At 40.8% G+C, this 23,814-nt stretch overlaps 2 protein-coding genes across 5 annotated transcripts; one reads left to right on the top strand and one right to left on the bottom strand.

Annotated features, from left to right (window-relative positions):
• Positions 1–1,098: 1,098 nt before the first annotated feature.
• DERL2 (derlin 2) lies at positions 1,099–17,244 on the bottom strand. Of its 4 annotated transcripts, XM_077836347.1 has the most exons (9): positions 17,121–17,244; positions 14,631–14,696; positions 14,485–14,508; positions 11,907–11,980; positions 11,275–11,368; positions 9,996–10,191; positions 8,375–8,465; positions 3,384–3,445; positions 1,984–2,107 (listed from the first exon to the last, which is right to left on the bottom strand). In XM_077836347.1, the coding sequence occupies exons 1-8, from the start codon at positions 17,211–17,213 to the stop codon at positions 3,421–3,423; spliced, it is 663 nt and encodes a 220-aa protein (XP_077692473.1). In that variant the 5' UTR covers positions 17,214–17,244; the 3' UTR covers positions 1,984–2,107; positions 3,384–3,420. The 4 variants fall into 4 exon arrangements, with proteins under 4 accessions (XP_077692470.1, XP_077692471.1, XP_077692472.1 ...); XM_077836344.1 differs by lacking the exon at positions 3,384–3,445 and having other exon boundaries at positions 1,099–2,107; XM_077836345.1 differs by lacking the exons at positions 3,384–3,445; positions 14,485–14,508 and having other exon boundaries at positions 1,099–2,107.
• A 287-nt stretch (positions 17,245–17,531) lies between these two features.
• MIS12 (MIS12 kinetochore complex component) lies at positions 17,532–21,377 on the top strand. Its single transcript, XM_077836828.1, has 2 exons — positions 17,532–17,613; positions 18,774–21,377. Exon 2 carries the CDS (start codon positions 18,812–18,814, stop codon positions 19,445–19,447), a length of 636 nt encoding a protein of 211 aa, XP_077692954.1. The 5' UTR covers positions 17,532–17,613; positions 18,774–18,811; the 3' UTR covers positions 19,448–21,377.
• The last annotated feature ends 2,437 nt before the right edge of the window (positions 21,378–23,814 follow it).

Here is a 23,814-nt window from a genome sequence, read left to right as displayed (position 1 = left end):
GCCTATATGTCATTCCCTCATCTTATTTTTTGATGATGCCTCTAGCACCACACTTCTATTAATATGCTCTTTAAAACTTGACTTTGAGTACAAATTTACAGTCAATAACTGGAAAAAGCAGCAAGCAGTTTCAACAGACTAGCCTGGGTCTGATCCTTATGAATGCATGCATATGCTTCTTGTTACAGAGGGGAGAAACAGACCTCCCTTTAACAGCCAGATTTCGGTCCTCGCTACAGAATTGTCCTTTAGCACCAACCCCTGCCTGCTAACAGTCCATCTTCAGATTAACAAGAGTCTCTATTAAAAAAAAAGGAAAATGACTCTAATCAAATTGCGCCTCCCCAACCCCCCTAGTTAGACCCCAATACGTTCTTACCTCTCAAAAGGATAAAAGTAGGATTTAAAACACAGGCCAAGCCATTTTCTAGACCAAGAGATTTCTGCAAGACTCAAATTCTTATTTTTAGTGATACCCTGCCATCTGTACCAGTTTCCTGTTATATTGAGATGAAGCTTTACTGGCAGTTACTGGCTCATGGAAGACCATGGAGAATCACTTGGTTGAGATATTTGAGGTCTACAACCCACCATCAGCCCCCACCAAAACATCAGAGTACACACACCGCACTCAATTTTTGAAATTCATGATTACTATGGATGGATACCTTCAGTGATCAGAAGTGGGATACGAAATCTCTCAGACAAGTCAGTAGATCAAATCCAATCCAGGTAAGCTGGTCCATTCTGTGACAGCTGTTCAGCGGCCTATGTGAAATGAGTTGATGTCACTCCAATTCTTGTTGGCTAGATGTCCATATCACTCACAGCCCTCTCATTGGCAGTCTCTGCAGAGTTCAGGGACTGTACTTAGCACACAGCATTAATAACCCTCTTCTCTACAGGTCGTGGCTGAGGCATGTTGGTGAGGAAACCTAGAATTGTTGCCATGTCTCCGAGGTTGTCACTGGCACCTTTTATTAACACCAAAACACACAACAAGGACCTTTCATGTTTGCAGCAGGCATCTGTTAAACTTTCTCTAGCCTTCTCTTCTTTTCTACCATTTCCCTCAAATCAACAGATTATGCAAGAAGGTAACAAGCAGTCACAAGACATTTTATTTTATTCACTCACTATCTCAAAGCTATGCGTATCCCAGTCTAAGAGCTACTAGTGTAAATTATATGGGGAAATTTTCACAGCAGTCTGAATAATTTGCTGACCACTTTGAAAAAAAAAGAGCTAGATTTTTCAGAACTATCCATGCATATTTGCATTTGCTACTGCATGTAAAGCATGTCAGTGAGATTCATACCTGGCCATTTGCACACATGTAGTTCAAAATAATCTGGATCAAGATGTATTCTCAGCCTGCAAGGTAGGTTCATAATAGGGCTCGTACTGGAACTACAGCAATCTACTTTCATAGAATTAGCAAGGTAAAATTTGCACCATCCAAAATTAAAATCCTGTCTGACTCAAAAGAAAACAGGCTTGGAAATTTAGTGTATTTTGCTTCATATCAGCCTTCAACAACGAGAATAGGGAATCACTTTAAAAGATCTCACTCATCTGCTTTTTATCCAATGAGAAAAAAAGTAAAAGCCAAAGTTTTATTTTGTCCCTCAAAGTTTCCCATACAGTTTCCTGTATCAAATAACTTGGAAAAAAATGCCTTAGAAACATTTTTAAAAAAGAGTACACATGGTCTTGTTAACTGAAGTTAACAGGAAATGGTTTCCAGTTGGGTTGGTTGGTTTTTTTGGGCTCCACTAGATTATGCTTTCAGTACCAATGCAACAAAACCCCTGGTGTAGAGAGACACTGGTAGTCTCCTGGAAATGTCTTGGACTAGTTAGACTGCCACATCATAAAGTGCTTCTTGTCTTCAGAACCATAAAGCTATAAAGTGTCCTTTCTGCAACAAGGAGTAAGAGAATTCCCAATATGGTACTTCAGTTTAGTTCCTTCCAGTTATGTCTGGGTATTGGCCATTTATTAGCCTCCGAGGCGCTGACCTTCACCCCATGCAAATCCTCCTGGTCGCTCTTCGGGCAGTGGATTGTAATTGGGATCATCTTCTGGTGTATCAAACATTGCTTTCCTAAAAAGCAGAAGTTATATGTAAATACACAGTTTACACTTGAGGCAAGCAGTCAATGTAACATTCTCACTACAAGATACAGTATGCAACAGTGTCAGTCATCTAAATCCAAGTCACATTTGTCCTCCAGTTGAAATCCAATCAGCTCATTTGGGGCAGATCCTATGGTGCAAGCCCTTCAAAATTAAAAGTTTAAATAAGATGATCATAAAAGACTCAAGTTCAAATATGCCTTACTTCTAACAACAGGGTTAGTGAAGTTGAATCGATGGCCTTGTCTACAGCAGCTACAGAAGCCACGTTAGCACATCTCCAGCAAAATATATCTAAACATACTTAAAAGAACAGCATTAACAGTTTTCTTAGCCGGCAGAGACATGACCCAACTTAAACCAATTTACAGGAACATGCTACAGACTAGGTGGGACCAAGATATTGGGTGAAGTATTTTAAAGACTACCAATGAAGCTGGAATAATTAGCCAAGTCTTTGATTTACCTCAAAAAACCTTCAGTATCCTTTCACTAACAGCCTCTATAAATATAGTTTGGTAACCTAGCTAACAGCACAGTTCAGCCACAGCAATTCTAGTCACTGAGCCATATTATCATCTTTTGGCAAGAATCCTATAAAGAAAAAATGTAAAATTTTCTGACTAATGAGTCTAAGGCTTGGTCTACATTACAGAGTAAGGTCAACGCAAGGCAGCTTACATCAACCTAATTATGTCAGTGTACACGCTACAGCCTTGCTCCCACCTATGTAAGTACCCTATTACACTGACATAACTCCACCTCCATGAGAGGTGAAGGGCCTGTGTCGGTGTAGTTAGGGCAATGCAGTATCCCTGTAGACACTGCATTACTATGATTGGCTGTTAGCTGGCATTCTTGTCAATTTCTCGGCCCCCACTGGCTGCCCTGAGGCTCCTGGCTCCCTTGCCTGGAGCCGCTTGGACTCTGGACGCAGAGCCTTGGGGGGCAGCCAGGCTCTCGACGGCGGGGAGCCAAGAGCCCAGGGGGTGAGGAGGGGGTGCCAGGCGGGGAGCTGTGTGTGGAGCGGAGAGCCCGGGATCACAGCCCTCCACACTGACCCTCTGATGTCAGTGGAAGTGCTCCTCATGAGGACGTGCATCACCAACAGAAGGAAGGTAGCGTGGACATGAACTGCAGTGGTTGTAAGTCGACCTAACATAGGTCAATTTAAGTTTATAGTGTAGACATGCCCTAGGATTCAGGTCACCAGGCAGAAAGATTTTAAAGCAATCCCAACATGCCTTCTTTTTGATTGGTGCTTGGAATCAACTTGAAGCTCTAAGGCTGCTTGCTGGTTTCCATGCTGGATAGGAAGGAGAGTAAGTATTAATCTAGGCAAACAAGAAGGTTTGAGTACAATTAAATTATTTAACTTGCTAGTCAGCATGGGTGCTATGCTGTCAAATGAAAAGATGGACGACGAATAATTGTGAGGAAGGGAGCAGTAAGCATGTTGATTGGAGGAAAGAGCCTGACTTTCAGGTCTGATTTCCAGACATGATTCACTATTACAAAATGTTATTGCCCTAACAACTGGAAGACAGGAACTCCTAGTTCACTCTGTGCCAGGTGTTAAATCAGTTGCCGAGGGAACAGGTTTATGTGTAGTAGCTCTTTATACTCCTGAGATAAAAGCATCTCAGCCTTCCACACATTTTAGTTTGGTCAACTAACAATTTTACAGTTATCATTTACATTACTACCAAAATGGAGTGGTTACTTACCTTTAGTAACTATGGTTCTGAGTTACTGTTGTTGCCTATATGGATTCCACAACCCACCCTGCAACCCTGTTTTTTTGCCGTTCTCTTTATCTGGGATTCTGAGTTAGCAATGGAACTGAAGGATGGTTGTGGCTTCTTTGGGTGTGGACAAAAGGGCATGCATGGTATAAACACAAACCAATGGACACTGCTATTCAAAATATTCTAATTTAACACACACATGCACTTAGAGTGGGATCTACATGAACACCATATTCTAAGAACCACCGTTGTTTCCTGGTTCTGAGGGGGCTACCAGAAAAAAAGCCACATTTATGTCAACCTCTGGTGTTCCTATGTGAAATACAGCAGAGAGTCTCTTGAAGTAACAGCTAATTATGAATTTCTTGTCATTTAAAAACTGTCTTCCTTGCCACCTAGTTTCATGCTGACCAAGTCAGCCAAAGCCACGTCAGCCAAAGCCACAGTTAATTCTCACTACTGAAAATTATATAAACAACACAACCGGATTGAAGGAATTTGAAGTAAAGATATATGCATGAATCTGAAACTGTCATGCTCAGTGGTTGAAGCAACAAGACTCAAGACAGGTAAGGAGAAACGTTGTATTTTTCATATGAGCTAACCTTAAAAACAGTTTCAAATTTCAGAGGCACCCTACTCTAAACCAAGAACAGGCAGCTCAGGGAACAAGGGCAAAAATAGGCTCCAAATTAATCTAAGCTACAGCTAAGCACAAAGGGGCATACTGTACTTGTTGGTCTGAGGGGGAACTAGTGAACAGGAAGTGGCAGCCAAAGAAAAGGAGTCTTCACATCAGTCAGCTGCATGGAAACAGATGATTGAACAGTACTGAGCAATGAAACAAGAGGACATGGAGGAAAAGAAGAAAAACATGAAGAGAATTCAAACTAGCCATAGGAAAAACAGGACAAAACCCCCCCGTTAGCCAAAACATATGTTGGGCAGAGTATTATTACTAAGTGTTGGGAAGTTATGTGAACTGTATATTATACTCTCCTCACAATTCTGTTCACCCATGTCAAGTATCCCATAACACCTTGCATTAGCTGAAGTAAACTTTGGCTTAAGTAAATAGGAAAAATGTCAGTATCAGGACATGAGTGTGTTACCACAGAAACAGGTAGGGAGTTATTCTTCACAAGCCATTACTGGAATGTCCCAAAGGAAAAGGATAAGATATATGATTGTTCAAGCCTGATACCAACCTAGGTGCCTTCATGCCCCTTGTGACGTGAAATGCACATGTTCAGAACAATGACAAGGGACACACCATGGTACCAGAAAAATAAAATACAAAGATGATTGGTTAAATCTAGTTTCAGATTATGTACTCAATACCTATTACTTATAAACAGGTGGGTATAAAAATATAGCTTTAGGAGTGTAACTTTGGAAGCGCATCTTGTGTAAGCTGAATGTAACAATGCTGCATAAGATGGCTTCCCAGAGATTGGTATTGTGTTGAACCTTTTCCCTTTACTATATTATTATGGGATTACGGCAATAAATCTGACGGATATAGCTTATTTGGTCTCTTGCATATATTTCATAACAAACCAAAGTGTGGTCAAACAATTAACTATACAATTTATCAACATCCTACGGTTAGAGGAAGTCCTTTGGGAGAAGTATACAAACATAGAAAATCAGACAAAAATATATAGAGAATGAAGGGATTTCAATTTCACGGGTTCAACTGAAACACGAATAAATTATAAGCAATAGGCCACATGAAGTTGTCAAGAACAAATTATGCCAGAATAACCTAATTTCCTTTTTTGAATACAAAACAGGAAACAACAGACTAGGCAGTAGGTACTGCTAAAAAAGATCTGGGGGTTATAGTGGATCACAAATTGAACTAAGCCAAAGTGATGCAGTTGCAAAAAAACTAATATAATTCTGGGGCATATTAACAGGAGTATCATACGTAAGACAAGGGAAGTAATTGTTCCACTCTACTCAGCACTGGTGAGGCCTCAGCTGGAGTACTGTGTCCAGTTCTGGGTGCCACATTTTAAGAAAGATGTGGACAAACTGGAGAAAGTCAAGAGAAGAACAACAAAAACGATAAAAAGTTAAGAAAACCTGACATATGAGGAAAGGTTAAAAAACTGGGCATGTTTAGTCTTCAGAAAAGATAATGATGAGGGGCCTGATAACAGTCTTCAAATATGTTAAGGTCTGTTATAAAGAGGATGATTAATTGTCCTCCATAGTCACTGAAGGTACGACAAGAAGTAATGGGCTCAATCTGCAGGAAGGGAGATTTAGGGTAGATATCAAGAAAAACTTTCTAACTAGAAAAACAGCTAAACACTGGAATAGATTACCAAGGGAAGTTGTAGAATCCCCATCACTGGAGGTTTTTAAGAACAGCTTACACAAACACCTGTCAGAGATGGCCTAGGTATACCTGGTCCTGAGTCAGCGCAGAGGGATGGACTAGAGGACCTCTTGAGATCCCTTCCAGCCATACATGTCTCTTATTATTTAGAATTAAATTACTGTAGGGTGGCACTATAGACTACTTGGAAGCAGGGAAGTTGTAGTGCATGTAAATGAAGAATGATGGGATAGAATAATTATAGCTTCCAATTAGCTTTATTAAAAGATGTAAGGATGAATTTCTTACAGCTAACATTTAAAAAGCAGTATTTGGAGAAGAAATAATAGGTCACTGTAGTAGTAAATATTTCTTCATATCTATGGAGAGCTGTGCAAACATTAGCTGATCTTCATAATATATCAGAGATAGACAAGTGACTCCATTTCACAGTTGAAAGGCTAAGGTACAGAGAGGTTGACTTGTTAAAAATCAACAGAAAAGTCTGTAGCTTAGTCAGAATTACAATTCAGGATTTCCCAATTCCCGAAATCATACTTAATCCTGTAGATTATGCTGCCAATCAAACCAGTTTAAGAGATTTCACCTCTGTGCATATCTGTTTACCAAGTGCCCAAAATCTACCAAGTAATTTACAAACAAAGAATTAGACTGGATATAAAAAATTATACCCAAGATCAAAACTTGAGCAAAGAAAGTGAGAGTAAATTTAGCTTTCAGTCTTTGGCAGTAGTATAAAAGTTTGTGCTGTTATGTAAGGCAAACACTGGCTGACACTAAAATAGCTAAAGGAATTATATGATTATATGTTCACAAAAGGAATGACAGGACACTCAGAAATATTTTCAAAAGGGAGCATGGAAAATACCGAGTTGAAGACAAGACTACAGCAGACACATTTAAGAAGATTGCTATGTCTGAACATTCACAAATTCAGGACATGACAGGATTCATAACCAGTCTTCTGAACAAAGCGACAACGAAAGAAACTCAAGTAGTCCCAAAATATTGGTGATCAGATACTAGACTGGACCTTAAGTGAAGCCCTGTGGATAAAATCATAGAACAAGAACTGTCCCTCACTTGGTCCACAGGCATCCACTCTACCAGGTGAGCCAAAGGGAACCTCCCAACAGCTGACAGTTAAGACCCCATCTGTATGCGGGGGAATTGACCAGCATAGCTATAACTATTGCAGAATAACTATTCCATTATAGCTATTCCAGTATGGTTTATCCTGCAATAACTCCTTTGTGAGAGCATCTATTCTGGAATAAGTGATTTTATTCCAAAATAATTACTCAGCTATCAAAGCAAAGTAATTATTCCAGAATAAAAATCGCTTTTATTCCAGAAGCGTGTCCACATGGGGGACTTATTCTCAACAGCTATGCCAGTCAATTTTCCCATGTACACAAGGCCTTACTTGTTTAAAATATCAGGCTTAGAATATCCTGACTCCCCGGAAATCAAATCTAGACAGGATCATCTCAGCACTACAACATTCTGAAGGCAAGAATGCCAGGCAGTTTGAGGTTTTAAAAACTGAGGTCTTGTCTGCTCTACACAGAGAATTTTCAAGATGTTTAGCCCGACCTTCAGGAAAGTTCCCCGTATCCATTCTAGTGTGCAGTGTTCCAGTTGGTTACTATTCTCTGCCTAAGAGGTGAAAGAATATGAATGGCACTGTGTGAACAGCACATGATCACAAAACACATGATAGACTCTTTTGGATGGTGGGGAGGGAAGGGGGTATCTACCCAAGTGTAAAATATTAGCCACGTTAAGCTTCTCACTCATTTTGTGTATTTTACACTCTGAACTCATACTGACACCCTGTCCTAAAATGGGTTTCTTTTAACAGATTCAGATATATTTGGTGCATAGTTAGCATAGGAGTTCTTGGATCTTTTCAGAAGTTAGACCAGGTCTTAAGAGTGTCTCTTGGATCCTCTCCCCTTCTGGCAACTGTAACACCCATATGACAACTACAGCAACTGATTAAATGGAACAGTATGATGAATTCAGTGCTATTTATCTCAAATTTCCAAATTCACTTGTATTTGAATTAGTTTAAAAAAAACATTGTGTACAAACACATTTGTCCATGTGCTACAAACTGGAAGGTAACACTTACAAAAGAGATGGTGTTTTCAGAAGCCGTCCACCACCAGGCTGATTAGGAAAGATATCCTCTAAGAAAAAATATATGTGTCCAACTGCGATCCCTAGAATCAATAAAAAAGAAAGCTGAAATTGAACTGGTGACTTTCAATATTGCCATTATACCACCTTTAAAATGTTTCAATAGATTTTTCATAAAATAAAAAAAAAGACAAACTGTGTGTTTGATGCCCTTTATAAATAGCATGATGTTAAAAGGAACTGAAGTAGCATGTTACTATATACTGCAGTATAAAACACTAGAATTAAGGGCCATACTAGAAGAGATCTATAGCATCATGAGTCATATAAATATAAGAAAAAGTCTGTCACAACCGTCTAAACAATTTCATGGTATGGTTTCATTTGTACTGACAAAAATGTCAGAATACAAGCTGCCTTACACAATTAAGTCTCACGCCCACAGTCAGCCATGTATATCTGACTCTCTCCAAGTAATGCAGAAGCAAAACACTGCACTACTTGGAGACATTACAACACAAGAGTACGCCACCATGTACAAGAACAATGAAAACTGGTAGAACACAGTACCCTGTACATCAGACCATGTAAACAATTAGGTCACAACAAAAAATAATCAAGTGGCCTCCTTGCTGCTTTTACATTTTTTTCCCCCTATATGAAAAAGGTTAATAGAAACACTATCAGTGGAATAAGATGACTCCTTTAGTTAAAGGTTTGTCGCCTTAATCCCTCAGAGTATAAAACTCACTATTTAGCTAAGGTCCCATTTCAGAACAAAAAACTTTTTCAGAAGTCTTTAATGTAGAACACTGTTTCCTCTTCCAAAAGAAATAAAGAATGTATCAGATAATAAGTTGTTCAAAGCACTTTGGAAAACAAGTCTTTTAAAAAAAAGCTGAAATATCAGAAATACCAAAGTTACAAATACTTGTCAGATGTGTACCAAGATAAACTGAGCAAGACAGGTAGAGGTGGCCTTTGGAACAGGGTTATGCAGTAAGACCTCTCAGATCCCACAAAGAGTATTGGATCTGTTACAATCACTCATGAAATAAGTCAATCCCAGACCATTGCTCCAGCTCTGAAGACTTCCCCAACCCAGTTTCTTCTCTAAAAGGGTGGCCTGCTTTCTGCTCAGCTGTGTTCAGTGAGCACTTCTGGATCTGAGGTAATTCCAAAAATCCTTGTCCTGGCAATCACAGCACTTTCTTTTGAAATACCAGTGAGGCCAGTACAAAGAATTATTGATGTGTGTGGAAACTAAAGATTCCCAATGCACACACCTGATTAGAAGAAGTGACTCTCAGAGGAGCAGCATAGAGAGGGAACTGCTCATGAGACAGAAAAGTTTGAGAGATCCATCACCTACACCATCCAGGCTAATCCTGAAACCATAACCAACCCTGTCACTGGAAACTTATGGATATCTACTTACCTCTCTAGTAGTGCATTAAAGCACTGATATGGCCATAAAGAGCCAACATGGCCTGATAATCCCTTTCTCTTTGCAGGAAGAGGTACTAAGCAGGTGGAGAAGAGACTTTACCTACCAGTAGTTTATGACGGAGTGCCCAAAAAGTCTAAGGATTTCATTTTTAATAGCTTCTTACCCAAAAGATCCACAATGATGGAGTTCCCCAATAGCAATGAAAAGCCCATGAGCACCCAGGGTAGAAATGGGGCCTGGAAGATGAGAAGACCAAAAAAGTTCATACGGACGTAGGGATTCCTGCGGCTCCACACATACACGAGCATTATTGTAAAGGCCTGACCCAAGAAAACCAAGTTCACAAACAAGCCAAAAAGCTGACACAAATAGTTAAAGAAAATATCAGTGCACGTATAAAATATCAACTTGTTGAAAATTAAAATATGAATACTGGGGCGAGAGGAACCTATGGGCTGCAGAAAAAAATCATTTTGGAGGCCACTCATGGCATCAACAAAAACAGACATACCTGACCTTTGATTCTATGGTTTTCCAAACAAACTTAAATATTTCCTCAGTCAAACCAGACACCTATAGTTTAATCCCCCTTAAATACTCCATGCTGCAAATACACCATGAGGGGTTTATTATTACAGAAGCTATTTTACACACAGCATCTATATTGTGTGGGGAGGGGGTGGAGGGGTAAATTCACCAGGAGAACAACATTCCCTTCAATCCTCACGATAATACTTGTACAGTTAAATAGCATCTTTCAATCTAGGATCTCATCTTTATAGCCTTAACTCAAATATTAAAGTGCAAAAGATCAATTCCACATTTAATAGTGTGGAAGTATAACATTGTATAAGTATAACCTTGTATAAGGGGACATGCTGGATACATTGTATACGAGAGGGCATGCCAAAACATGTTACAAAGTATCTGAGGGAGCACACGTAGGGACAGTTAGTTTTTGAATGGAGAAGCAATTAAGATAGAGCCAGCACGTCTAAGAAGCAGGCATCAGAATGGAAGGTGTGAAAGGCAATTAGTTAAGTTAACTGGAAGCTGTTAAAGGAGATTGTTAAGGGTGGCAGGTAATTGAAGATACGTGACTGGTCTCAGGGATCTCGAAGGGTGGTGACTAAAATCTTTTTCTTCTTTTGTCTGTAACTTCTCTGTAACTTGTTCTCCAAAAAACTGTATAAATTAAAAGACACAAGCCCCACTCGGGGGGCTCACTTCTAAATGTATTAGCAGAGCAGCTTTGCTAATAAAACAGAGCGGTCTGATAAATTGTGAGTCTGAGTCAAACTTTGACAATAGTAACCACAAGATCTGGAAAGTTTTGAAGCCCACTTAAAATAGAGTCATTCTGACCTCACTGTACTTTCAAAGCACAGGGTTTGTGTTCTCCGTGTTAATGGTAGCTGTATTAAAACAGTAAAAAAGGATACAGTCATTAACAGTCCACCAAAAAGGAACATAAATACGAAGTCTGCTGTCCGACCTCGGAAAGACCCCTCCTCAAGCATTCGGCAGTAACGATATCTGAAGGTGTAGGTCAGGAAAGTCTGATACTAAGCACATTCAGCAGAAAGATGAAAAAAATCAAACAGCTTTTTACATATCTTCATATAGGTTTTATATGTAGAATTCCCCAACATCCTTCACAATCGAAGGATTTTTATAGTAGATTATCAAGCAAGTATTGAAATTGAATGAAGTGAATTTGATGGTCTCAGTCCAGTTCTGAGTTAATGGACAAATATTCACACCACAGAAAAAATACCTGCCCGATTAGCAGTCTTATTGGCTATTTTAATAGAAAAGTCCGGTACTACAGAATGAATTCTCACTCCTAGTACTGTTCATTCCAAATCAAGATTGAAACAATGAAAGCTCACTGAAAAAGAATTACTGAATTAGATATTTAGGGTGAAATCCTGGCTCTACTGAAGTCAGTGGCGCAGAACTCCCACTGAGTTCAGAATGTGGTGCAGAACTGGACCCTCATTCAGTGTGGACACTGACACACAGCAAAGTTTTGCATTCCAAAGAGGTGAGATACACTTTTTATAAAGGATACAAAAAAATCATATTAAATAAAAAATTAAATCCAACTGGCCCAAAGAATAAGTAATTTGTAATCAACCTCCATACCTGTCAGAATAAGACGAAAACAGATAAGACAACTTAAATATAAATGGTAGCCATCTCAAGTATTTCTCTACACAGAGAATACAGAAAGAAGTTTCTGTTTAATCCACATAAGCTAAAAGAACTTTATGAACATGGTTTTTGAACATTGTAATAGCGAATATAATGATCTTTTTCAATAGTCTAAGACTCTAAAATTCAGTAAACCTTATTACTTTGCATTAAAGACTTGGAAATACATTGCTATACCCAAATTTTCCAAGTAAACAACGGCATATTTAAAAGCAAAGTATACTATAACAAATATATTTTGTTCATCCTGGCAGCAGTTTAGTTTTAATTATATGCAATACTTAATAGTATATTAGTAAATATACGGTAACATATTTTATAAAAATAGGAAAGTCTTGGTCTTATAAAACTTCATGACAGCGCTTCCTTTTGCAAACAATTCTTTGCAGAGAAGAAAATTGAAACACTAAATTTTGTATAATTACTGGGTTTGCAGAATAGGTCAGTGATGCATCTTCAGTTCTACCATATCAAAATTCCTCTCCACAATGAAATACAGACTTGGATTGAAGCAAGATTAGTTCATCTTTAGGAAAGCTAAAGCAATGTTTCATTACCCAAAGTAAAATGTGTGCTCAGATAGAATTCAAAAAAATTAATCTGTCAGAGGTCAGTATGATCACTTAGAAACATAATTCTGCATGAAGTAGGAGTAAGGACAGCTTGTCAGTTTGACAATTCAGCTGTATTTCAGAACCAACAAGCTTTCATTGTAAGCAATTTTTTAGCTTCGTTATTGTGTTAACAGCTGAGCTGAATCAGTCAGACACATCCTGGCACCCTGAAACAATCTTTCAGAAGAATCCTTAGTGTGATACGAGGTGTTGCTCCTTCGGATGCCTGCTCACTTGAGAAGAGCTGGCAGGCAGAAAGAGTGACTAAGCACTTGGCAATCTAATTTTTAATCCATGTGAAGACTGCCCAAAATTTTATCAAGTTTATTTGACTTTTAACACTGCTTTAGTGTGAGCACTCTGTGTAATATGACAATACTACCTAGAGTACTGCATCTGAAATTATGTCCCCAAAACAAGACAGCAGAGCACCATCACCCAAAACATACACACTGCAAAACGGAAGGAAATTACTCTGCAAGTTAGACTGAAAATATGTAAAAAGAAAGATTACTCCTGGGGAAATTCTGCACCACTGCACATGCGCAGAATTGATGTCCCCTGCAGATTTCTTTGCTTCCCTGCAGTAAAATGACTTTCTGACAGGGAAGCAAAGGGAAGCCACAAGAGCGGTCATGCGACCCTCCCCAACAGTACGTTTCAGGTGCCCAGGGCAGCCAGCAGAGAAGTAAATCACTGTGGGGCAGGAGGCAGGACTGGGGAAAACCTGGTTGGTGGCTCCAATCCTGCGCCAGGCTCAGCTGCTAGTCCCGGCTGGGTTGGGTAGGACAGGACTTCCTCTCCCCCAGCACGGCATCCGGGGCCGGGTCAGACCAACCCCCAGATTTCTCCCCTGGCTGTAGGAAGCTCTGCAAACTCCCGACACAGACACTTTCTGCACCCATTGTTCCTCAGCTGCAGGGGGAGGGATTCCTGTACAGGGAGCTGCTCCCCCCACCACCCAACCCCAGTGCATCCAGACCCCCTCATACCCAGACCCTCCCGCCAAGTCTCACTCGCCCCCCTGCACTCTGAACCCCTCCCCTCAATGAGCCCCACTCCCACTGCACTTGGACCACCAAGATGACCCACATGCAACCAGGATCCCCACCCACCAAGCCCCAACCACCTACACCTGAATCCCCATCCCACTGAGCCCCACTCCCCCACCATCTGAGCTCCCCACTTACCCCCCACATCTAGACCCCCGACGACCTCTATCCCCCCACACCCAGACCCCCCACTGTTGATCCCCAACCACCTTCACCTGGACCCCCCTGCAGAGTCCCATTACTATTGTACCCAGAGCCCCCCAACAAGCCCTTGTGCATCCAGATCCCCTCCACGCCCGGATCTCCCACTGAGCTGCCCGCACCGAGATTGCCCCACACAGAACCTTCTCAACCCACACCTGGATCCTTCCCCACTTGGATCCTGCCTTGCTGAGCCTGCCTGCCCACAACGAGGGGCAAGGCCCTAAGGTATTTCTGGGGGCAGGCTGGGTCCTTGTGCTGTGTCATTGCTGGGTGCAGCCTCACCAATGAGTCCGTGTCCCAGCAGGGAGCTGCACAGTGATCTCCCACCTCTGCGCAACCCAGTGGCCTGTGCTCCCCAATGCCATGCAGGAGCCTTCATATTTATTTCACAAATAAAATTTGCAGAATTTTAAAATATTGAGTGCAGAATTTTAATTTTTTTGGAGGAGAATGACCTCAGGAGTAAAAGATAGCTCCACAAATGTGTGTGTAAGCAAATACAGTTTCTTAGCTACTGTTCGAACAATGTGAACTATCAAAGCAATGAGTTTTTACCACTACTTACCTTCACCTGAATGTTATTAGAAACCTTGCAGAGGAAAAAAAGATATTCCAATATACTCAATGTGCAGTTGTGAAAAACAAATGTGTTGCAAGCTTAATAATTTTCTTACAAGGATGACACATTTAACATTCAGAAAAAATACTTACTTGAAAGTGTTTAAATATTAATTCAGGGTTAAAATACAGTTGAAATGGTGTGATTAGTTCTAATTGCTGAAATACAAGAGAAAATATGTGACAGGATCAATCCATTAAAGTCCACTTCATTTACTGTAGAGATACAAATAACCTGTCATTGGTACATTAATATCTCATGTTCTCTTATTTTAAAAATTATGTGCAAAGCCTAAATTCAGCCAACATATACAACCCTATGTTCCTTTTACAGTCATGCCTGCCCTCTTCCTCTGCCTCCCCCATTTTGTCCTGTGCCTACCTATCACATCTTAGTCCTGTTTAGATTTCAAGCTCTTTGGTTTAGTGGCTATCTTCCATTTTATGTTTGTAAAGTACAAAAGACAGCGAGGCTTTGGTCCAGAGATCTGGATTTGGCTCATTTCACATCTGAAAAAGTTTCATTTCGTATGCAGGGCTCTGCAGAGTCATGAAACAGAATAGTCTGGATGGGGCCTCTGAGCACTACTATGACTATATCATTATTCATTATATAAGGCAAAAATTAATAATCTTTCTGCTTTAAGGAATGTCAACATCTTATATTTTTTCCACCGTATAAAAGCATATTCCCCCCTTTACTCTGAGAAATAACTACTGGACGCTCACCCTAGTTTCACCGAAAACCACTGAGTTTTCAGAAGAATTTCTTGGCAAAGTTTTTCCTTCTCAACACTCCTTTCAAAATAATAGCTGTTTCACAGCCTTCCCAGGACACAAAAACTTCTTCAAAGACTACATCCAACATATATGTACGGTGCCACTAATGATATGTTTATGCTGCACATTATGCATATGTGTCTAGAACATAAGAACGGCCACACTGGGTCTAACCAAGGGTCCATCTAGCCCAGTCTCCTGTCTTCAGTGGCCAACAGCAGGTGCCTCAGAAGGAATGAGCAGAACAGGTAATCATCAAGTGATCCCACCCCTGTCGCCCATTCCCAGCTTCTGGCAAACAGAGGCTAGGGACACCATCCCTGCCATCTTGGCTAATAGCCATCGATGGCCCTATCCTCCATGAATTTATCTACTTTTATGTACCCCAAGAGCTCAGGTGGCTTCAAAAAGTGATATTACATTATATTTTTTTAACTGACATGTTAATCTTAAATGAGCATGTTTTTAGATTATTTGTGTCCAGTCACTTGAATGTTGAATTTGATTTAGTTGGGGACCGGTCCTGCTTTGAGCAGGCGGTTGGACTAGATGACCTCCTGAGGTCCCTTCCAACCCTGATATTTTTAGGATTCAATGAATGTGGGAAACATTAGCAACCAGCAACCAATTTTTCATGTATTTGCTTGGGCATCACTTTAGCAGCTGCCATTACTATAATAACCATTTTATGAAAGGGCTCTGTCATATTTTCCACACTTCTCCAGCGACTTCATTAATAAGAAATTTTATAACTCTAGCAAAATGCCAGGAATGGATGGGACACCATTGTGCTGGGTGCTTAACGATTCTGCAGAGGCACAGAACAATAGTGAAACACTCTACACCTCACAGTACAGTGGCTCTGTATTATAGCTACCAGAGAATGAGTCTCGGAGAACGGTCTAATCCAGGACCCCCCCTCAAAAAAACCACATACACAGTATCTCATGTGGGTACCTGATTCCTTTTCAGTCCCTGTCCTTATCTGTGGTGTAACTGTTAAATGTCTTGCTACCCTCACCCATTTCAGTGCTGGTGGGTTTGATTTTGTTTGTGCATTCAGCACAGGCTCCATGTACACCTCCGGAGACTCCTACAAAAGTGGTTCTCAATTAGGGGCATATGTACCCCTGGGGGGTATGCAGAGATCTTCCAGGGGGTACATCAATTCATCTAGGTATTTGCCTAGTTTTACACCAGGCTACATAAAAAGTACAATAGAAGTAGTACAAAGTAAATGTCATAAAGACAACATGAGAAAGTCAGCCTTTTTTCTGTGGTAGCGTGCAGTGACATTTTTGTATTTTTATGTCTGATTTTGTAAGCAAGTAGTTTAAGTGAAGAGAAACTTGGAGGTATGCAAGACAAATCAGAGTACGGAAAGGAGTACAACAGTCTGGAAAGGTGGAGCACCACGGTCCTCTGGGATAAGGGAGTGACAGAACCACCCGGTCCCAATCCAGTAGGCAACGTAACGCCCAGTCTGCAGGGTCGTTTCAACCAGGATCGCTGTTCGGCGTCTCCGCAATGGACCGACCCAGCCGCCCGGATTCAGAACCGGCAGAAACGCGATAGGGCGGGAGGGTCAGGGGAGAGCGAGGCCAGACTCGGAGACCAAACCGGAACCGAGCCTGCCCCTTGCTCCGCTCGGCCACGCCTCACAAGCGCGGGCGAACCAGGACGTAGCCCTCATCCCTCCCCCCAGGGGCGGGCGCTCCAGCTCATAGACAGCGAAGGGGGAAGAATGAGGCTGCCGGCCCTGCCCTCGGGCCCACCCCGCCGTCCCGCACCCTCCTGGCTCACCACGGCGGCGGTGGTGAGGACGCAGGCGGTGGTGTAGGCCCGGGTAACGGGCGGCACCTGCAGGTACTCCTGCCGGAAGGTCTGGTACGCCATCTTACGGCTCCGCTTCCGCTTCCGCCTGCGCGACGGCTCACCTCATTTCCCGCCCCGCCCCGCACGCTACACAACCAATCGGCGCTGCCGACCGGCATCCAAAGCCAGCCAATCCTTCGCTTTCTTTTATCTCAGCGATTTTGAAGCGGAAAAAGCGCTTCTTCACGGATGCTCCCGCGTCCCTTGTCAGACGTGCTTTGTGATTGGGCGGGATATTTTCTCCCCACCCCCAGCGCTCCGATTGGTTTGGGAGGTGGGAGTCGAGAGCGCGGGCGCGGCTGGAGGCGCTGAGTGGTGGCGCTCCTCCCGGGGGCGGGGCTTCGAATGAGGCGGGAAGCGGCGGCTGGGATCGCGGGGTCTGCGCGGGTCCTGGGGTAGCTCGAGAGCCGCCGTCCGCCCGGTGAGAGGCCAGGGGGCGCGGACGGGGAGGCTTCCCCACGCCTGCGGCCCCCTCTCGCTTGGGAGCCGAGCCAAAGGGCTCGGGAGCCGGGGATCAAGCGACGGTTCCTGCCGCGGCCTGAGGGCCCAAGCAGCCCTCACCCCTTGGGCCTGGGGAGTGGTCGGGCCGTGGGGATAGAGCACCAGAGGGGGCTTGGTGCTGTTTCGACTGGGATCTAGGGCACGTCATTCCCCTTCCCCGTGCCTCAGTTTCCCCATGTGTACAAGGGGGCTAGAGATCCTGACCTGCTTTGTAAAGCGCTTCGAGATCTGCTGAGGAAAAGCTCTCTATGAGAGCTGCCTGCTGCTGTCTTCTCTTGCCCTGTATTGAATTTTCTGAGAGCCTAATGCTGTGGCTAATTATCTAGGGGGGAATCTCCCCTCCCCCTTAAGTATGACCGATGTCAGGCACTTAAAAACCTTCCCAAGGTGTCGGTCTGGTCCTTGGTCTGATTTGAAAAGGCTTGTGGACAGTAGGGGTCTGTGACTGTTAGTGGGATAGAGGCTGGTACACTGCTTAAAGGCAGAGCTCATCCTATTATAATGGACTAACTGGGGTCTTGGTCCTGTCAACACAAATGCCTGAGAAGACTTCTGTTGGAACACTTACAGCACAAAGCCTTCACCTCCAGTGTGACAGGGAAACAGCTTTTATATACAGTGTGACAGTTGTATTGACAATCATGTCTGCAGGGCTTTTCCAAACAGTTCCGATACTGACATATTTATCTATAGCACAATGTAATATGTTCAGAGAGGTCTACAGCTGTTGACACAACACATCACTTGTGCATTCAAACACTACAAAAGGAGCTTCCATTTACATTCTACAGAATCCCTCCTCACAGCCAATGATAGAATTTTGATTTTAATGTAAGGTTCTAGTCATGGTTAGCACTAGTAATAGAATAGGATGTAGTTTCCTCTGAGCCAAAGACTGGCAAATTATGTCATGCTGGGCAGAGACAGGACTAGATTAAAAACCAAATTCTTTAAATTCCCCTAAATTTGAAACTTGAACTTTGTTCTTCATAAGTGAGGTTAATGCTGTAATATACTGCTAATACAACTCACCCTTTCCAAAATACAGATTTGTACTTATGTTCCTTTTTTCCTTTACAGATTTCCACGCTGTCTATGGTTGGTTTCTTTTAGCCAAGATGTCAGTGAATCCTATGGCATATGAAGCCCAGTTCTTTGGTTTTACCCCTCAAACATGTATGCTTAGGGTCTACATTGCATTTCAAGACTACTTGTTTGAAATGATGCTGGTTGTGGAAAGAGTCATTCTGAAGAAACTAGAAGGCTTTCCTGACTCTAAGATCAGTCCATTCCAAATCCGTAAGAGCACAGAGAAATTTCTTCTCTTCATGAAGGAGCGCTTTGATCACCTCTTCAGCAAAATGGAACAAATGCTTTTGCAGTTGGTGTTAAACATCCCTAAAAATGTTTTACTTCCTGAAGACAAGGTCCACGAGCAGTACCCCTATAGTAAGGAACAATTTCAAACTCTTCAAGGTGAAATTGATCAGCTACAGAAACAATACAAGGTTGAAGTGTCTGCTGGACGGGCCCTTTTAGCAGAATTAGAAGAACAGAAAATGGTTCAGGCAGAGCTTGAGAAGACCCTCCAGTGGTTTGATGGGCTTGAGAACATATGCAGAGAGCACGGGACTAGCAATTTAAAAGAAAGCTTTGCATTCTTGACACAAACTTCTAAGAAACTGCAAGATATACTAAAGGAAGTTGAAAAGAAAAACAAAAGATTGCAAAAAAGTAATCTCCATGTAGTGTAAAGGAAGTACTGAAAGGGCAGCAGAGAAACCAATAAGACAGTACTTGTGTTACAATACATTTTTTGAGATCTCTCCAGAAGCATTTGTATATAAGGTTTTGGGGGGGTTGCCCCCTCTTCCTTGCCATACCAGTTTTTGACTGAAAGCTGGTGAGTGCAATATTCTGGCAAACCATCATTTTCCCCTCCTGAATTCTATATATACTGCTTAGACATTTCTTTAAATAGATAAACATACCCCCCAAGAGTGTCTAAATGAGTTGTCTAAATGGTAGAAGTGCAGACGCAAAATAAGTGTATTGTAATGAAGACTTCAGTTCTCTGCATAATTCATTTAAGCTACCTTAGTAGATAGGAAGCTTTTTCTTTAAGGGTAAGATGCTTCTAACATTAAACTATTTTTTTGGAAGTCAAGACTTGTCAGTATTGAAATATTCCATTTAGAAATGTAAGAATGTGACATCATAGTAAAACTTAAGCCTTGAGGAGAAATATATTTAATAAATTTTGGAGTTGGAATTAATCTAGACAACGGTGAGTGGTTTCTAAAACGGAGGGGTAAGTTATTACTTCCAGTATTTAAAAAAAAAGAAAAAGTTTGATATTCTGAAGGCGTTAACAAAGATAGGACAGAGGGCCTGGATCTTTTCTGTTTCTAGTGGGAGCATTTCACAAATATTAATCAGTAGTCATACCAAGTTTGCAAATGGATAGAGTTAGTTTTGCTTTGAGCAAGAGGCACACACTGTACAGTGCTGTGTGTGATAAGGGACAGATATGAGCTACAGTGGAATAACTCAGACTCTGGACTGCTTTGAAAGTTTTCTTGCACCATAGTATATATCGTAGTGTCAGCACAGCATTATACATTGTGCAACTCTTGCTAAAAGCAAAAAACTTAATTTGCCCATGTATACAATGGGTGTATTCACCAACCTTACATGGGTGTTGTGAGGACTGATTAATATTTATGAAGTCCTTTGAGGTCCTTGAATTAAGCTTACTTTATATGGACTTGTTCCACAATCCATCAAAGTAAATATGAATCTTTCCATTGACTTCAGTGGCTTTTGGATCAGCCCTTATGTCCATATTAGTATAGTAAAAAGAAGCTTAACTTTTACAGGGGCAAAACTTCCTTACTTTTTAAAAGATACTTGCTTGAAAGATGTTAAACTTCTGTATAACTTGAGAACCACTTAAATAAAAATGATACATAAAGTGACAAAATTATTTTTTCAATGCATTCTGAAACTATACGTTCTATGAAATTTGTCAAATACCTGAAGATTCTGGATCAGCTCAATATGCTCAAAGAACAGGTCAACAAATTTCAAGTGTCCACTGATTTTGGGTGCCTAGTGTGACATTTTGTGACTCACCTTGGGCACCCGAAGTCAGTGTCCACATCTGAAAGTTTGGCCAAAGACGTTAATTTTTAATGTTTAACACTAGTCTTTGCGTGAACTAACATGCATTTAATAATGCCTAAAGATTTTCTAATGGAAATCATTCTGAAGTATTATTTAGAGACTCATTTTGTATGTATCACTTAAAACAGTGTTTATTTTTCTACATTTTTTGATCAGTAAAATCTAAGTGTTTATTTCCCCACCACTCATTCTTATATTTAGTAAGCTTCTGTGCTACTGTATGGCTCCAGCTAAAACTATAGTTAGAGGATTAGGAACAGATGCTGAATAAGAAGATTAATTTTTAAGATGCAGCTTAGCCTGTCTTTTATAAATAAATAGTTGTGTTTAACTTTTTCATCCCCCAAATCGCAAAGGCTGTTGCCCATACTTTGAACTAAACACTTTTATGAAAAGTCATTTGTCTGTCACTTTGTAGAACTTGCATCCTTTTACCATATTCTTCTATTAAGAGTGTGATTTAAGTGAAAAGTAAATAAACATTCCAGTAACGTGTAAGATAGTGTGATGCATTTTTCGGTTACTGCGCTAGAAAAATCTCATTCAAAAATCTTCATTGCTAATGCGATTTTTTTCTGCAATATGACAACAACAAGTCTGTGGATATTGTTTTGTCAGACAGCCACAAGGGAGTTTAGTTTTCATTCTGAACAACAGGGAATATTAATTGGAAATCTACCTCAGGACAAAAAAATTAAATTGGTAATTTAAATGTAAAATGAAGTAAACATTTGGATGTCAATAGTAAGAGTTCAGTAATACAGACATTTGGCAAGGCAGGAGATGAAGAATACAGATACCATCTTTTCTTCAGAGTACAATTAAGAGCTCCTGTCTGAGCCTTACAAATCTACTGTGTTCTTATTTAAATAGGTCAATAAAAAAAGAGCTATAGCACAGGAATTATGTTGATTTTTTTATAGTAAACAATAAAAAGAAACTCCATGTGGGGACAGGGAGTGGTAGGTGAAGACACACCCCCTCCCCCGATGATACTGATAGTGTTTATCATTCATTGCTAGTGATGTCAGCATTTCCCCAAGGAGTGGATCCTTCCTTAAATATCCCATGGACTAAGGAGGGATTACTTTTAAAACAACAAAAAAGGATGATGTTTTGAATAATATTATAATGATGATGAATAGTGCTGAGGATAGGGACTGGCTTGGGATAAAATGGGTACCTGTGTAGACTCTATAATGGTGGATTTTAAATCTATTCACCACATACATATTCTCCAAGCTGGATAACAAAAGCAAAACACTCTCATTTTAACTGCACTTTACTATGATTTTAAGATCACGAACAACGGGTACTTTGAATTTTGGGCACAAACACAGATTCAAATAGATTTTTTTTAAAAAAAAATCATTGGGTTTAACCCTGCTAAAGGTGGTTGGTTTACTGGGTCATCCAAACTCCTTACTAATATATGGTTGTGTCCTCAGATAGACCCGAGAAGTTTGTTGTCCATCTATTTTATAAGGATATAGAATATTCTCTTATTTTAAGTGAAACAATGTTAAAAAACCCAGGCAGAATGTTCCAGCTTTTGGGAAGTTTGCAGGAGACACATTTCTACATGCACCCTTATGCAGACTGTATATATTTTACCTTTCTCAGCAATAAAGATACATTTGAAACACTTCACTACTTAGTATCAGTTGTAATAGGCAATGTGGATTCTCAGACTACAATAGGCACAGTATGCAGAAGGAGTGTTGTACATGTAGGCATCAATATGCAAAGTACCGAGGACCATCGTATGCTCACCAAATGCATCAAAGCCTACAGCTTTATTGCCATTATTAATAAAATTGGGTTGATATAGGTTCCTTGTATAGAGGTAAGTCTTGTATGATATTACACGATAGACAAATTGTATTTCTTTTTTGCATTAATAATTCACTAGCTTGGACAAGGATAAACAGCCATTTTGAACTGGTAGGGTTCTCACAACCACCAAGAGGTTCAATACACTGAGAAATTTTTCCTTTGTTTAGGCTTCTCACTGTCTAATTGTGATTAGATGACTGCTGGCTGCTGACACAAATTGTTAGCACAACTGAATGGCATATGGAGGTGGTCTTACCTACGAAACAAAAAGTAACTTCTGCCATAAGCCCCCTGGAGCTGTCAGCTCCTTAGATTCAACTGCTATTAAATTATATAACCTGATTTCTTGTCTACATTTTTCTTTATTAAATCAATTTTAAGGATAGAAGCATTTATCTGTGAGGGGTTGAATATTTTCTGGCAGCACTTGCCAAGGCTAATCCCTTTCGAAGAAGTGATTAATCCCTTTGTGGGGTGCCTTCATATTTTAGTAATATTCTCAGTGGAAAAATAATACAGGAACAATTAATGTTTTTGTGTGCATCAGTAAATTATTAAAACACACTTTTAAAAAAGCTATTTTTATAAGACTATTCTTGGGAGCCAAATGTATGTTCAGGAGAAGTTTTGATATAGGATAAGTAATGTCCATTTGCGGTCAAGCTGTTTTATGCAACTGTTATGTCCTTGGGTGAGTTAACAGAGGTAACTAATGGGGATCAGGGCATGCTAATTACCTTGGTTTTGCACTGTTCTGCACTAAGATAGGGTGCTAGGATTTTTGGCTGTCATTTCAAGCAGAGTACTATACATTCTTTCAAAACCATCACGTCCTTTTTTGGAATTTTCCCTGCTAAATTGCCATGTTCTAAACTACAGTTTATCTAATATGTGGTGTGAATCAATGGAATGTGGGTTTAATATGCTGCTATTGTCACATTAGACCAGTAATGTGCAGTTATAATTGTGTCTAGTCATTGAAGAGGGGGACAAACTGGGATGGTTCCCTTTTGCCTGGCCTGCAGAACAAGAAGCACAACAAACCACTACACCTGTTCTTTCATTTATACAGCATTTTGGCCAGTAGAGGGCATCAAGG

The sequence above is a fragment of the Eretmochelys imbricata genome, chromosome 17, assembly GCF_965152235.1.
Source record: "Eretmochelys imbricata isolate rEreImb1 chromosome 17, rEreImb1.hap1, whole genome shotgun sequence".
NCBI lineage: Eukaryota > Metazoa > Chordata > Testudines > Cheloniidae > Eretmochelys > Eretmochelys imbricata.
Note: the sequence above shows the minus strand (reverse complement) of the source record. Positions and strands in the feature narration are given on the sequence as shown.

Coding starts and splice junctions, on each gene's coding strand:
- MIS12 (XM_077836828.1), top strand. CDS start 18,812: ATGTCAGTGAATCCTATGGCATATGAAGCCCAGTTCTTTGGTTTTACC.
- DERL2 (XM_077836344.1), bottom strand. CDS start 17,213: ATGGCGTACCAGACCTTCCGGCAGGAGTACCTGCAGGTGCCGCCCGTT. Junction 11,981..14,484: donor CTAATAACATTCAGGTGAAG/GTAAGTAGTGGT, acceptor TTATTCTGACAG/GTATGGAGGTTGATTACAAA. Junction 8,466..9,995: donor CATCATTGTGGATCTTTTGG/GTAAGAAGCTAT, acceptor TATTGATTCTAG/GGATCGCAGTTGGACACATA.